The 16,652-nt window shown below is 40.6% G+C and overlaps 1 protein-coding gene across 3 annotated transcripts; it reads right to left on the bottom strand.

Moving 5' to 3' along the window:
* Nucleotides 1-227: 227 nt before the first annotated feature.
* LOC309525898 (F-box/LRR-repeat protein 21-like) lies at nt 228-15,956 on the bottom strand. Of its 3 annotated transcripts, none has more exons than XM_082211648.1 (7): nt 15,748-15,956; nt 14,633-14,718; nt 11,874-11,973; nt 6,147-6,606; nt 4,792-4,914; nt 2,679-2,850; nt 228-1,565 (listed from the first exon to the last, which is right to left on the bottom strand). In XM_082211648.1, exons 4-7 carry the CDS (start codon nt 6,516-6,518, stop codon nt 922-924), a joined length of 1,311 nt encoding a protein of 436 aa, XP_082067774.1. In that variant the 5' UTR covers nt 6,519-6,606; nt 11,874-11,973; nt 14,633-14,718; nt 15,748-15,956; the 3' UTR covers nt 228-921. The 3 variants fall into 3 exon arrangements, with proteins under 3 accessions (XP_082067774.1, XP_082067775.1, XP_082067776.1); XM_082211649.1 differs by having other exon boundaries at nt 11,874-11,968; XM_082211650.1 differs by lacking the exon at nt 11,874-11,973.
* Between the last annotated feature and the right edge of the window lie 696 nt (nt 15,957-16,652).

Here is a 16,652-nt window from a genome sequence, read left to right as displayed (position 1 = left end):
GAAAAGCTCCTGGAGAAAAGTGAACTTGCAATTCTACCACGCTTCAAGCTGTGCTTACAGCACATGTACGGGCAGTGATTGCTGAAGAGGATAACTTAATTTACAAGTGGCGGAAGGCTGAGATGTTTCCGAACTGACTTTGCTGTGATCACTATGGCTGCCATCTGCAGTGCCACCTATACAGTTACTTAAGTCCATAAGCAATTTTTCAACTGGTTATAAACTGGTTATAATAATTATAATAATAATTTATTATTTATACCCTGCCCATCTGGCTGGGTTTCCCCAGCCACTCTGGGAGGCTTCCAACAGAATATTAAAATACAATAGTCTGTTAAACATTAAATGCTTCCCTAAACAGGGCTGCATTCAGATGGTTAGGGGGGTGGGGGTGGGAAAAACAGTGAAATAGTGCATTTACACAGTTGTCCTGTTGTAGCTTGAGCATTGTCACAATACTAATACATATATAGGCCTCAGGCATCATACTATAAGCTGTTGTTGTTTACAAGTTGTATATAACCACTGGTTTTAATTAAAGGAACAGTAACAGGAGAAACAGCACTTTAACTCAAAATCCAGACACCCATTAGGCAGAAGTTTACCAAGAAGGCCAAAGTGTTTAGCCACACCAGAAATACTAGTACAAAAGTAACTTGTACTAAACCAAGTGCTTAACAATTAAATACAAATCTGTTAAAAATACTCCAATTAACTGGAGGATAAACTAAGCACTTAATGGATATACTTTCAATGTATACACTATTCAGTATACTCTATTCCATTTTGTGATTGGCATAGTACTGCCGGTATGCAATTAACTGAGGAAAATAATTCAGTATATTTAAATATTTGCATAGAAAGCAACACCCTCTACAGCCAGTTCTGACCAATTCGGCCTTTTGCCTTTTTTTTTTTTTTCTACCATGTTGGCATCATATCAGGAAACCACATTCTTCCAAGGTGTTTGGAAACTTCAGAATGAATTTGATCCAGATTGTAGTCATTGTCTGGAATAAGCACTTCCTCCATAATGGACAGCTGGGTAAGCCTGCCTCCGCACATCTTTACAAACTCAATGAAGCCTCGACATGTAACTTCACATTCACCAAGCCCCATGGCAGTTAGATTCTTACAGCGTTCAGCAATGCGAATGAGTTCATCATCCAAGGGCTGCAGGCCATTAGCGCAGACAACTAATTCAATCAACCTTGGGCAGTTCAGTCCAATACGTCCGAGCATTGATTTGCTTACTGCACGGCCAAAATAAAGATGAGTTACAGGTGTTTCCTCCCTGAAGAATGCATCAAATTCCTCCTCGTATAGGAAGAAGTACATCACAATGTTGACTTTAGGGGAGTGTTTAATGAGAGCATCCCAGCTTTGTTTTTTGATAGCGTGAAATTCAATCTGTCCAGGATTCTCACTCACAACATCTATACGGAGATGTTCAAGATTAACATGCTTCTCACTTGAAAGAGCCAGTAACAATTCATCACTTAGTAGATAGTAATTAAGAGCAAGCTCCCTAAGGCCATGACACTGGTCAGCAACACAAAGAATTCCTAGGAATGACAAAAAGGAAAGAAAAGTTGAGTACAAGGAAAGACTCTAACTTAGTTTACCTCTACCACGCTGAAAAACATTCCCAATTCCAGGACATCACAATTATCAGAAACCAGCATCAAGTTCTTAACCTAATCTGTTATCTAACAACTTTTATGTGAAGCTTCATAAGATTGTGCCATTATGTACGTAGCCTATAATAAGGGCTAGGATTTTGCCTGCCATGTATATCTTTTTGAATGCATCACTTATTTATATAAACATTAATGTATGTTTTAAATGAGGATTATTGGTAAGAAGGTCTGCATATTGTTCAGCAGATATTTTAGCAATCATTCTAGATTGAGGTCTAGGATACGAAATAATGCTTGTAAAGAACTGTTTTTGGAAGTTCCAACCACTATGGAAAGCAATGTGAATGCTCACTGAGAAAAATAATTGCATTTCAAAATGGAACTTTTTTGTACAGTCTGCTGTCTGTATGCATATTTTCTCTCAGTATGTTTCAAGAACAAAAACCTTCACAACAATTTTATTTACCCGAAAGGATTTGACACCTATGAAAGGCAGTACTTGTCAGTATATCAACAAAGCAAGCAACTCAAGCATAAAGGACTCAAATCTTGACATAGTCAATTAGTGAAATTCATTCACCAAAATTTGAAGTCTATGGAGAATAAAGCTGTGATTTTCTTAATTTTTTTTTCAGTTTCCAGACGCTATGCTGGGCCTACAAAGGTATTTCATCTGAGTAGCAGAGACTATGGCAGCATCCACACAGCTCAATAAAGCAAAGTTAATAGTTCATTGTCAACACAGATGGCTCTTGCTTTGGGGGTGGTTTTGTTTTGCTGCAACCCAATCATAAGGCTAAATCATCTCTGGAGTGAAACAAGTCATGATCCTCTTTCAGATGTAATGCTAATAATGATATCTACAGTTTATTTCTTCTGTAATAAAGACAAAAGTTGATGAAAGAATTTCATAAACTTGGTAAAGTAAGAGGCAGCCTTGATAATTATGAACGTGATTTTTAAATAAAAATGTTAATTAAAGTAATTAATCATGAACTGCGACTTTTATATTACTTTTTGTTTTCTCAGATTACTTACCAGCTGGTGAAACATGAGGGCAACTGCTCATTTTGAGCAATTTTAAAGTGTCGCTATTGTTCGCAACAAGGACCTTCAAGGATGGATCATCTACTGGTGTGTCTTCAATCTTGATGGAAGATAATGACTTGGAATTGACAAATACTACTGTAAGCGCTGATACGAAGTGAGCCTATTCAGACAAAAAAAGAGAAGGAAAACATTGGCATGCAGTTATACATTCACTGCATGACGAACAAAAAGTTTGTCTTGAGACAAAAAAACCTTTAGGTTCTATGCAATACCATTTACATTTGGCTAGTAAAAGGTATTTAAGAGTTCCTTGATTTTAACAAGGCGTATCTAGACAACAATAATAATAATAATAATAATAATAATAATAATAATAATAATAATAATTTATTATTTATACCCCGCCCATCTGGCTGGGCCTCCCCAGCCACTCTGGGCGGCTTCCATAAAAAACAAAAATACAATAAAATATCACACGTTAAAAACTTCCCTGAACAGGGCTGCCTTAAGATGTCTCCTGAATGTCAGGTAGTTGTTTATCGCTTTGACATCTGCTGGAAGGGTGTTCCACAGGGCGGGTGCCACTACCGAGAAGGCCCTCTGCCTGGTTCCCTGTAGCTTTGCTTCTCGCAGTGAGGGAACCGCCAGAAGGCCCTCGGCGCTGGACCTCAGCGTCCGGGCAGAATGATGGGGGTGGAGATGCTCCTTCAGGTATACTGGACCGAGGCCGTTTAGGGCTTTAAAGGTCAGCACCAACACTTTGAATTGTGCTCGGAAACGTACTGGGAGCCAATGCAGGTCTTTCAAGACCGGTGTTATATGGTCTCGGCGGCCCCTCCCAGTCACCAGTCTAGCTGCCGCATTCTGGATTAGTTGTAGTTTCCGAGTCACCTTCAAAGGTAGCCCCACGTAGAGCGCATTGCAGTAGTCCAAGCGGGAGATAACCAGAGCATGCACCACTCTGGCGAGACAGTCCGCAGGCAGATAGGGTCTCAGCCTACGTACCAGATGGAGCTGGTAAACAGCTGCCCTGGACACAGATTTGACCTGTGCCTCCATGGACAGCTGTGAGTCCAAAATGACTCCCAGGCTGCGCACCTGGTCCTTCAGGGGCACAGTTACCCCATTCAGGACCAGGGAATCCTCCACACCTGCCCGCCTCCTGTCCCCCAAAAACAGTACTTCTGTCTTGTCAGGATTCAACCTCAGTCTGTTAGCCGCCATCCATCCTCCAACCGCCTCCAGACACTCACACAGGACCTTCACCGCCTTCACTGGTTCTGATTTAAAAGAGAGGTAGAGCTGGGTATCATCCGCATACTGATGAACACCCAGCCCAAACCTCCTGATGATCTCTCCCAGCGGCCGCATGTAGATGTTGAAAAGCATGGGGGAGAGGACAGAACCCTGAGGCACCCCACATGTGAGAGCCCAGGGGTCTGAACACTCATCCCCCACCACCACTTTCTGAACACGGCCCAGGAGGAAGGAGCGGAACCACTGTATAACAGTGCCCCCAGCTCCCAGCCCCTCAAGACGGTCCAGAAGGATGCTATGGTCGATGGTATCGAACGCCGCTGAGAGATCCAGCAGAACTAGGAAACAGCTCTCAGAGAGAGGCTAAAAAAGTAATGATCTATTACCATCAACTGCAGATGTAAAAAAAAAAATGACTTTTAAAATTTTATCCCAAAATCTTGTTTTTTCCAAAGGAAAAATGTATGGAAACAACAAACAAAATAAAAAATAACTGACAGCCAGGCCACTATGGAGTGGAAGCTCCTAACTCCATTTGCTGACTGGCTGAGTACTGGAAATTACAATAAATATATTAATGAAAGTCAAAAATTTGACATTGAGCAATCAAATGTTATTTTAAAAGAAACGTGAAGCTCATGCTCATTTTACATCCTGCATAAAAATCTGGTACTGAAGTCCCAATAAACTTTGCCGTGCCACTGCAATTAGAAACTTTGCCCAACCTCACCCCAAATTACCCTAGAAATTCATTACACGCAGAGTAAACCTAACTTTAAGAACAGATCCCACCTCATTTTATTTACATACATAATTTCAAGTTCAGAACTCTATGGAATATCACCTTGGAAACATTCATGAAACTTGGTTTTGCCGTTGAAATCAAGCCAAGTGTCTTGATAGAACAATTCACCAGCTGAGATAGGATGTCACAAGCTGCTTCTGCAGACTCTGTACTACTATCAACCTGAAAGGCAACATGCAATACTTTAGTGAAAATCAACATTACATTAAATTATATTCATTATGCAATGTAGAGAGCCAATGAGTACTAGACCATGTGCTGCTTTGTACTCATGCATTGAAGTTATTGCAAAGCACTTTTGATTCTTAGTGAGCACACCTGTCCAAAATTCTGTACTGCAACTTCATTAATGCTTCCCAGAGATTCTTGAGCAGCAACTATGTAATGCATGCATGACACAGAGTTTAGTGCAGATTTCATAAAACACAGCATCCCTGTGTTTGAAAAAGGAATGCAAGCAGTCTATGTCACTCCAAACCTGCTGGAAGGAAGTGTACCTTCTAGGCTGTCTGGAGTGATTCAGTTTAATCCAAAGGAAGGTTGACAGTGACCACCTGATGCCAGACGTCTTGGTGGGGAGGTGGGAGGGGGTATTGTTCAGTTGAAGTGAATGGTTTTTGGACCAGTGAGGGGCTTGAGATTTGTTTATCTGCTAATTAGTGAGTGCAAGTATTGCTTTGCTTATTGCTTGAGTACTGCCAATGTTTTTGTTACCGTTTATGTGTGTTCTTGTATATAATATGAAATGTTAATCTATTATATAATCTCTCCCTTTTTCCAACAGCATTATGTATGTGCATATATTTTTATTTAATGCAAGTCACTTAACAAGTGACTAAATAAGAATAAGAATAATAACCTGAAACTATTACATTATTACCCTTTCTCCAAATTGGTTCAAGGTGATGTAGAAAATCTATTACTTTATCTTCACAAGAACACCGTGAAATAGGTTAAGCCAAGAAATTGTGATTGGTCCAAAATCTGAATTTGAATCTCCTTGGTTTCAGGCTCTCTACTTTTCATTTCTACCTGAAATGCTCCAAGTAGGTGGTAAATACACTATGCTTCACTTACTGAAATTGGTAAAGAAATAATGCTGAAGGTGCATTTGAAAAGCAAACCCTACCTAATTAACAACAACAAAAAGTATCCTGAATCCAGGAGATGCCCAAATTATCTCTTAACGCTGGTTTCCCTGGGAAGATAGGAATTGGAGACATAGAAAACTTGCAGTTGCCAGCACATTTCTATTTCATATTTCTACACTTAAAAAAAAGCAAACACTAGCATAAACAAATAAGTTTCTTTAAAATTGACAGATACATATTCTAAAATTCAATGTACATACAATATTCTTAATTATTACTAGAACACAAAAGAGGCTTCTTTACCTTGAAGCTGACATACTGCAAATGATCAGCATGTCGTTTAATAATCTGTTGAATGAGATCTGGGTGAGTAGACTTCAAGTATGAAGTAGCAGGCTGATTAAGCTCAAATTCAAACTTTCTCCAGAGATCGGGAATATGAAACACTTCATTCCATCTCCGGCAAACTGAAGATGCACGGGCACGATCAACAAGAGGCAGGCATTGGAAGATATGCAAAACTACGTGGTGTGGCAGACTTCCCCAGTCCATCAAGGTAAAAGGATGAGATGTGTCAAAGAGAGTGTCGTAAAAACCAGTTTTCTGCTTTTTTGTCCTCTGCAGTGTTTGAAGAACTGGATTTTCAGCTTTAGCTGTCTGCCTGATCCTCTTCATTCCGAGAGCAAAATGATTTCAGGTACAATACTGTTGAGATGTATAGAAGCTGCAAAGCTTTCTGTAAGTTTTCAAGTACTGTAGATCTCTATAAAAGTACATAGGGCCGTAACAAACAAAATAATTAGAATTCCAAAGTATATCTTGCAACTTTGCTTTTGTAAGCTATAATATTGTTTGATCCTTTGTCCCATTTTTCAAAACAATGCATAAGGACTTAAACTTAAAGGGGGGGTGAGGCACATGCATGCTTCACTCCTCTTATTTACCAAAGTTGGAATGAAGGCACTTACTAGTCTCTATATCAGAAACAGTGATAAGGTAGTGTTCCCAATCACAGGGAGGTTTGCAAGCATGTTCAGCTGCAAAGCTAGTCAAAAAATAGTGGCAGGTATAAGCACAGTTTGACATAATTAGTTGGGAATCATCATGTTCTAATGCTAAGTGATATATGAAACATATGGCTACAGTATTTTTCTTGTGGTAAGGAGTTCCATAGCTCAGCTCTCCTAAAACATTTGCTCTAGATTATCACACCCACTTCCAAATTTTAAGTGGAAACAGGAAATAAGTTTTCTTTAGTATATCCCCCCCTTATACGTGCCTTTTAAAGGTATTTTTATTCATCTCCTGTAATTTCTTCTCCCATTCTCCTTTCGCACTCAGCTCATATCTTATCTCCAATAGCCATTCCTCCATTCCGTTGTTTCTACATTCACTTCTACCTAATTCCCTTCCTTTCTATTCCTAGTTTATTATTACTATTATATTTATTAACTTGCATCCCTGGCAACTTTTACTCAGCATGCAAAAATGGTGGCAGTGCTGACAATAATTCAACCAAAAGCTTATGGTATGCCAAGAGAGTAGTTCAAGTACTGGGCATGCTGTGGCCTCCCTAAAAGTGGCCCAGGGCCCATCAGTAGGTCCCAGCCCACTGTTTAAGATTAACCAAATGAAAGTTTTAAATCAATTAAAAAGGTGTTTTTAATTTTGTGAATTATAACTTTTTTGGTAGAAGTTCAAATCCTTTCCTTAATGATAAAAATATTAAGAGGTTTAATCTTACACAAAGAGGGGTGTGTCCAACTGCGTCACTTACCAGCAGAGCGTTTCACCAGCAGAGTGAAACAATTTTGGTAAATTCTCCCTTCTTCCTCCCTGCACCCATCTGTTTTGGAGAATCTTACAATTCAATACTGTATTTAGGACTTGGGGAAATGGGGAATTGCTAGAAATGGTTTCCCCCCTTCACCTTGCTGCGTGACACCATTGGATACAACCCAAAATATTTTAGCAATGTAAGATGAGGAGAAGAAAGATAATCTTGTACCGTATAGGTTACAGACATTTGCAGCCAAGACAGACATATAACATAGGAACAATGGGTTGTATCTAATGCTAGTTCTGCGCAGAGTAGACCCACTAAAATTAATGATTCTTTCTTAGTGATACCTAGTAACTTAAATGAGTCTACTCCGAGTACCATGAGCACTCACTATGTAACCCAATGTTGCTGGGGTTTTTTTTTTTTTGGGGGGGGGGGGAATTAAGCTAAGAGGTCTTAAGTATGAGCCAAGATGGAGTTCATCAACCTTTCTGCTCTAGAACAAGTGGTTCTCTAATCCTGGCGAAGGCCTGGACCACTTAAGTAATCCATTTTTAAAAAAATAAAGAGCAGACAGGTGTTTTTCCAGAGGAAAGATAAATAGCATATTGAAGCTAAAGGTTCACATTGCTCTAAAAAACACTTATATTCAGAGAAGATGAATAGCAGGCAAGCGGTGGTGGTGGTGGGGGTTTCCCAAAGAATGTTGCTGCTAGCATCAGTCATTTATTGGGATAATTAAATGTGCCCTCCAATCACCAAAACATTACTAGCAAACAAGGACAATTTACAGCACACAAGTCCACTCTGAGGTAAGTCTGACTGAACAGGCCTTACTCACAGGTAAGCAAAGTTAGGACTACAGTCTTAGTAATAATATTCAGATACTATTACAGTATCATCTCTAAAACATCAGCTGTGAAAATCATAGTATAGTTTTCTGATAATTAGTTGACAAAGCAAGCAAAATATATAGCTATAAAATGACACAAACTGTAAAGCAGCAACTGCTGTACAGCGGTACCTCGGGTTAAGTACTTAATTCGTTCTGGAGGTCTGTTCTTAACCTGAAACTGTTCTTAACCTGAAGCACCACTTTAACTAATGGGGCCTCCTGCTGCCCCCGCGCCGCTGCACGATTTCTGTTCTCATCCTGAAGCAAAGTTCTTAACCTGAGGTACTATTTCTGGGAAGACAGGAGTGCCTGGCATGCTCTGGTCCATGGGAAGAGTCGGACACGACTAAACAACAACACTATTTCTGGGTTAGCGGAGTCTGTAACCTGAAGCATATGTAACCTGAAGCGTATGTAACTCAAGGTATCACTGTATTCATTTTATAATCTACCTCACAAACAAATAAGAGCATGTGACAATGGTAGTGTTAGCATACCATGCTAAATCATAGCTAAGGGTTTACAGTGGTACCTCGGGTTAACATATGCTTCAGGTTACATACATGCAGCCAGTTTGACCAGAATGCAGAGCAATACTGTAGGAACGACTAATTCTGCACATCTATAAATTATAAAGCTGTAGTTGGTACTTTTCTCTGAACAAATTAATAGTTAAGACAAAAACATTGCATGTGAACCAAAGTGTTTCCGAATAGATTCAAGCTTGCCCCCCCATGTTAAGTCAACTACAGCTTAATGGCTCGTTGTACAAGTCACCTAGCTTTGAATTAGAGGTGCACTTGCACACATACCTCTAGAGAATGTGGAAATTCCTGTCTAGCACAAGTACCTTTATGGTGTCAGAACAGCCATCCCATTGATGAGTCATCCTGTCTGTGTGAAAAGATTCCTTAACTCGAGAGCAGGGTGGGGTCCTAGAAAAATGGCTGACCTATGAAGTCATCCCACCAAAGAAAAAACAACTTGCCAAGTCTAGGAAACCCATATGAGGGACTCAGTTAAGTTTTGGAACTATGACTTGTGCAAGTAAATCACTTCCTACTAGTGGTTTGAAATTCAAAATATCTGGAACTGATTAATTTCATGAAAGAAAAACGCCAATGGAGCAAGACTTCTAACACAGAAGAATGTACCATGCAGTTTATGAAAGCTTGGCAAACCTGACTATATCCAAACATATGCCTTTATACTTCAACTAAGAAAACTGTTTAAGTACTAAAAATATGATAAACAATTCAAGGTTCACCCAGGCTCAGTTATGGTGTGTCCAGTGTATCAGAATGAAACCAGATACAGAGGACAGGCCAGCAAATGGCAGCAGGTCAGGGATGTCCCCTCAATACTTATTAGAAGGCGAGCCTGCCTAGCAAGCCGACCAGGCAATTTCCATTCTGTAAGCTAAGCACAATTTGTATTAACATGCTTGCGACAAGCAGGAAAATTCAAAGCCCTGAAAGAGCTTTGGACTAATGGAATGGAATGCCAGCCCAGCAACAAATCATAAAATAGTTTTGAAGCTGGGATTCAGTAGTGCTGACTTCTTCCCATGATTGCTTCTTAAATTTGTCCATATTTGTAGGAAAGCTGCTATGGCTCTAATAGATTCTAATGAATCTCTGTGCAGTTAGGCAAAGTTCAGAAAAGGGAAAGATACTCCAAAAAGTATTGTGCAAAACAGGGAACTAAAGCTGCAATCCTATGGACACTTATACATATGGGAAGAAAGCAGTTCTCACAAGGGAAGGAAATAAAATGTACAATCTCCTAAGAATTAGTATTGGGCCAATACTTTCTAATTCTTTCATACCTGTATATAACTTAAGAGTTAAGGGTGATCATCAAAGTGCATGAGATCAAATTATTCAGGAATGCGAAAACTCAAGAATAAGGCTGATAAGGAGCATCTTCTCTAAAGAGAAATGCAACAACATTTGGGGTCTTCAGAAAATAGGTGACCAGGAAAGGGGTTATGACAAATTTAAAAATTAAGTATGTTGTGGAAGAAGGGCACAGAGAAAGGGTTCTTTCCCCCCTCTCTCAGAACAATCTGTTTCCAAGGAAGCTGTTTAGATTTAGGACTGAAAAAATAAAATACTTCACATAAAGCATAATTAAAGGAAATGGATGCCACGAGCTATGATGATGGTCACTACTTTAGTGGGCTTTAAAAGCGATTAGCTTTACGGTGACTCATGTGTCAATGGCTACTTGTTATGATGATTATATTATCCCTACCACAAAACACTAGTTGTTCAGGAGCAAATACAAGAGAGGGCTATTTCTATATGCCCTGCTTGTGGACTTTCTAGCTGGTCACACTGGAAAACAGTATGCTGAGCTTTGGTATCATCCAGCAGCTCTCTCCTTATGTTATCACTGGAACATAAACTCCCATGAATACAGTGGGTTTTGCTTCGGAGTAACATGGATGGGAATCTGCTCTAAGACCTAAGACTCCTCCCTGCAAGAGAGAAGAGGATGTCAGGAACTCAGCTCTGACCAATAAAGGATGGGCCAGATTCTTTCAGCTTGGCTCACAGAAAAGCTGCCCAGAAGATAACTAAAGTACAAGGAGTGGAAGATGTAAGGCAGAGATCGTAACTGTCTCTCACTGACAGACTGCTAAGTGCAAATCTTTTCTCAAAAGTTCTAAAACTCCCATTCAGGTTAGGTATTCTGGTTAGGCACTCTTCGAATGAATATACAGTGGTACCTCGAGTTACAAATGCCTCAGGTTCCAAATGCTTCAGGTTACAAACTCCGCTAACCTGGAAGAGTTACCTCGAGTTGAGAACTTTGCCCCAGGATGAGAACAGAAATTGTGTGCCAGCAAGAGGCCCCATTAGCGAAAGAACGCCTCTAGTTAAGAAGAGTTTCAGGTTAAGAACAGACCTCTGGAACAAATTAAGTTCGTAACTAGAGGTATCACTGTATTTTAACTATTAAGGCGGTATTTTGGTTGTAGATACATTATTAGATGCAGACATCTGGAACTGGATTTTAAAAGTTAGTAACAGTTGGACAAAAAGTTAATTAATATCTCATTGCAGAAATTAAAATACTCTTCACTATTAATTTTTTGAAATGAAGTGGTTGTCTTGATATTTCTTTTGCATTGTATTTGAAAAACATACAGAAGACATATTTCTGGTTTATTTAGCAACAGAACACGATGGGTATCATAGCATAGATAGCCTGTTTATTGCTGCACAAAGCATAGAAAGCACATCAATGAACAAATATTTATGGATAACATTCAGCTATTACTAATATGGCAATGTTAAACCCAAAGCAAACTATACAATACATTTTTGTACCAACATTCTCTTACCTAAAGAATGTGTCCAAATTATAGTTAACGCTGGATGAATGAACTGGGTTATCTGCGTCCATGAGTCAATCACCCACATCTGTCTGCTTGCACTTCTAGGCTAGGTAAAATATCAAAGAAATTTTAATTTAGTTTGCTAAAACAGAATTTCAGAGTGAGTTTGTAATCTTCCTATAATATGTGGGAATTTAAGAACTACAACTGCACCGAGTTCAGATTTTCACCTATTCTGACACAGAGAGGAAGATACAGTGGAACCTCGGGTTACGTACTGTCCTCCTTACGAATGCTTCGGGTAACGAGCTCTGCTAACCCAAAAGTAGATGCCCCTAGTTGCGAAGCGGATGCAAGTGGAAGTTGCATGCCGCCAGCGTGGCAGCAGCAGAAGACCCCATTAGCAAAAGTGCGCCTCATGTTAAGAATGGTTTCAGCTTAAGAACAGACCTCCAGAACGAATTAGGTTCGTAACTAGAGGTACCACTGTACCAAACAAATCAATTTTCTTCTTCCTTGGAAACCAAGTTCCAGTTTTAGGAGTGGAAAATGTTTAACATTCAATCTGCAATCCTCAATCCAACAAACACCTTATAACTTCATCACTGCACCTGATAAATTATGGATAAGATCATGGAATGTGCATACCTTTTTATTTTTTAAATTATGAACATTCATTCTCATAAGGTGCCATTATAGATTCCCCAAACTGATCCCTTTAAACTACAAATACTTCCCAAGTACAAAAGCAATCTGGAGTTTTGTCACCAATTCTGCCCCACCTCCTTCCCCAAGGACTGATGCTGCTGTTGCATACACAACAGTTTGAATCCAACTCCTGATGGCAGGGGGAGAGCGGAAGATGGCTTTTCCATCTCCTTTCCCTAGCAGTCCCCTGAAATGCCTATTCAGTAGAATAGGGTGAGCTATGGCACAGGAGACTGAAGGTAACTACAAGAAGATGGAGGCACCTTCCAAGAGTAGACAACATTCTCTCTGAATGTGCCTTTGGTGACTTCCCTCAGAAATCTCAGTCCCCTGAGCCTTGTGGCGAGGCTTTTCAGAAGGAGGAAAGTCACCCATTGCACACCTCTTTCCATCAGTACATAAAATCCAAGCCACAATCTTTCCCCTTCCCCCAAAATTTCCTATTAAAAAGAAAACCCTCAAGAGCAGACTCAACTGCTTTTTAAATTCTTTTGTATTAAAACACACTTTTCACCATATGCTCCCTAATTGCGTTTTTAGTTCTGCTTTAATTGTGACATGGTTTTATGTAACGGGTTATTCTGTTTTATATACTACTCTGATTATTTAGTTTTCTTTTTATATAAAAAATAGACACACAGAATTTTAAACAAAATATTTATCATGCAAAGATCCCCAAACCGATGAATGAATATTGAGCATTTATAGAGCAGTTTGGGTGACTCTGCAGAGCATCTTTTTTAAAAATGGTATTTTAAAGAGGACACGCACACTTCATATGCTTCTTTATAAAGCATAATTTCATAAAAATCAAGGGTGCCTTCAGATGATCATGCACAAAGCCATACACCAGATCAGAACAAAATCCCAACAGTGCCATATCTAACAAAAACCCAAGAATCTGACAGTAGTACACCTCTTTTTTTGATGAGGGGGTTTTAAGTACAATTTAGAAATTAAGAGAATATGCCTCTTCTTAGAGGTTCAGCCAATGATCTCAAACTGGCTAAAGTACAAATGCTGGAATAGAAATTGGTAAGTATAGTGTGGCATGTGCAAACACAGTGGACGACTTGACTCAATTCATGGTATTTTCCGAGAATTCATGAACACAAACTTTGCCATTTGTAAGTCAAACCGATATGCTGGAAACTGACACCATAGAAAAGGTTGCTTGTTTCACTAACTTTCAATTCTGTCATGACACAGTACAGTTTTGAAAAAGGACAAGATAAAATGTCCAATCCAAAACACAGTTGAAATAATTGAGTATAGGCTCAGGTGAAAGAAGTTGTCCCATAATAACTCACATTACCATATATATTATGTATTGTCAATACTTTAGTTTTCCATTATACAGGTTTAAAGTCATCTTGTATTCCGACAACTATTTAACATGAAGACAGCATACTTGCTGTGACCCAGTTGTATTAACTTAGACACTGAGAACCAAGTTACAGGTTTTAATGTCTCAAATGTAAACTGAGGGTTGTTTTGGAAATAGAAATATAATGTATTCTGGACTGAAGTAACAGGAAACAACATGTAATGGCTGTTAAGAATGATGTGCAAACATAATCATATTATATTGCTTTATAACTCATTTAAAAACAGCTGCCATTTTTAGTTGTATATTGCCCTGTGATCTTCAGATGGTAGCAACGAAAATAAAAAAATAGTTGGCACATTTCCACAGAGTTGTTTACCATGCAACTATGTACCTTTTGCATCAGATTCAGATATATGTTAATAACTGAAACTCATAGTTCTGCAGTAAAATCAATGTGAAGATGTAAACAGTTCTACTATCCTTATCTGCTGCATAGAAAATTGGTGTAGAAAAACTGACCATCTTCAAGAACTAAGCAAAGAATCAAATAGGATATTTAAAATCTCTACCATCTGAAAGAAAATTGACATTGGGTTTAACATCACCACTCTTAAGCTGTCTTTCAATGACAAGCTCACTGGATACATACCAGAAAATGCATTTTTAGCAAACAAATCTCATGATATTTGAGCTCCTGCAATTATTTGTGAAATAAAAAGATACCTACTGTCGTTTGTTCAGTCTAGTGTTCAGCACTCCAACTTGCAATGAAGGTCTCTAGATTTTTCATTAAACACCGTTGTTTTTCAAAACCTGCTGGGCAAAAATCAGAATTGAGTCAAGTTAACACTTCCCCTTCCCCTGCGAAGAAAAGTGTCCGTGTACTAAGCCACAAGAGCACAATGTTAAGTATCAAGTAACAACTCATTAGGTGTATAATACTAGCTGTGTGGGTTAATGGTTTTTCTTTTCTCCCTTTAAAAAAATCTTCCTGGCAAAAAAAGAGAAAAGCTTCCAGCAGCATATAAAAATTGCTTCCAGTAGCACCTTAAAGACCAACTAAGTTAGTTCTTGGTATGGTATCTGAAGAAGTGTGCATGCACACGAAAGCTCATACCAAGAACTAACTTAGTTGGTCTTTAAGGTGCTACTGGAAGGAATTTTTTTATTTTGACTATGGCAGACCAACACGGCTACCTATCTGTAACTGCTTCCAGCAGCGAAAGCGCATCAACTGCACCGTTTTGTCCCATTGGCTGCGAGCACACTGACTGGCGAACGAAAGGCAGATAAGTCTATTTACCTGTCAGCAGCTGCAGGGCTGTTTATAAACAGTCCTCAAGGCGTACACGGACGCGCACTCTTTTACGTCAGAAGCAGATTTTCAGCTCAGGGTGCATTAGGGGGCTAAGGGCTAATTACTGGCATCGCTTTATGATTTAGGAAGGCTACGGCTTTGCTTCTTCCTCGCCCCCCCCCCCAAGCACCACCAAAAGGCGCTTCTTTCTCCCTCCCTCGAGTGTTGCCACCGGCTTCCCCACAGGCATCGTGAGGTCTGCCAGGGGAAGGAAGGCGCCAGGGAGCCCAACGGACGCCCCACTGCCGCCAACGCGGACTAGCGGCGGCTGCTGCTGCTCCTCTCCCGCATCCTGGCTCAGCCGCGCCTCCAACACTCCCCTCGCAGCAGCCCCGACGCCTTCCAGGCCCTGAAAGTGTGCGCGGCCGTTTCTCCGCCGCGACCCCCCCGCCCTCCCCCGAAACGGGCCTTGTTGTTGCGTCTGTGGCGCAGGAGCGAATGCCGCCCGCCCCCCCCCCAAGTCGGTCGCCCCGCTCTCTCCTCACCTCAGGATCCCGAAGGCTCGTGCCAGGACGCGAGTGGCGGGCGGGCGGGCAGGCGGAGGAGGAGGGAGGCAAGGAAAAACAAGTCGGCGGCGCCACCTCGACCCCACAACAAGCCCAGTCACTTCCGCGGCGGCGGACTGGAGGAGGAGCTGCCTCAACGCCTGACCCACACTCACCCTCGCCTTCTTTTCCTTCCCCTCTGGCGCATGCGCGAGCGTGCCCAGCTCCGTTGACCTAGATTCCGGCGCGTGCGCATCTCGATCTCCTCGTCGCTCACTTCCGCACTCTGCCGCTTCGCCGCGTTCTTTTTACGACAGGCGAGCCTTTTCCTCCCTTGGAGCCGGAAAGCGGGTCGGGTTCGGTAGGGTAGGATTAGGTGCGGGTTAGTAGTAGCGCGCGCATACGGGGGGTCCCGGGCGGGGCTGCGTGCCTCCCGCCACCATTTTGTGCTTGTCAGGGGTTGCCATGGCGACGCTTAAAATGGTAGAAAAGGCCTGTGCAGTAGCTTACTTACATTAGGGTAGCATAATAAATAACAAGATGGGGAAAAAAAATCTTCTTAAATAATTCTAGTGGCACCTTAAATATCAACTAAATATAAGCTTTTAAGGTATGAGCTTTCGTGTGTAATACACACTTCGTCTGATACTCTGAAGCAGAGGTAGGGTAGCAGGCGCAGTTATTAATAGGGTTAGAGAATTATTGCCTCTCAATAGGAGCAGCTGTGACGAAGATGCCTTTTGGTCATGCTGATGGGAGGCTAAAAACAGGAGGAAAAAGAAGCTGAGTGACAAAAATTCCAGTAGGGGATCTGCTGCTTTCACTGTAAGAGAATTCTTTTGTAGACTGAATAAAAAAATTCCTTCCAGTAGCAACTTAAAGACCAACTAAGTTAGTTCTTGGTA

Source organism: Podarcis vaucheri (genome assembly GCF_965113315.1).
Source record: "Podarcis vaucheri genome assembly, chromosome: 2".
Lineage (NCBI taxonomy): Eukaryota > Metazoa > Chordata > Lepidosauria > Squamata > Lacertidae > Podarcis > Podarcis vaucheri.
Note: the sequence above shows the minus strand (reverse complement) of the source record. Positions and strands in the feature narration are given on the sequence as shown.

Bases quoted from the DNA above. Each gene is read 5' to 3' on its own strand.
- LOC309525898 (XM_082211648.1), bottom strand. From the start codon at position 6,518: ATGAAGAGGATCAGGCAGACAGCTAAAGCTGAAAATCCAGTTCTTCAA. The intron at 4,915-6,146 runs GTAAAGAAGCCT...GTTGCCTTTCAG, and splicing joins TGCAGTATGTCAGCTTCAAG to GTTGATAGTAGTACAGAGTC. The intron at 1,566-2,678 runs GTAAGTAATCTG...TGTCATTCCTAG, and splicing joins CCCTCATGTTTCACCAGCTG to GAATTCTTTGTGTTGCTGAC.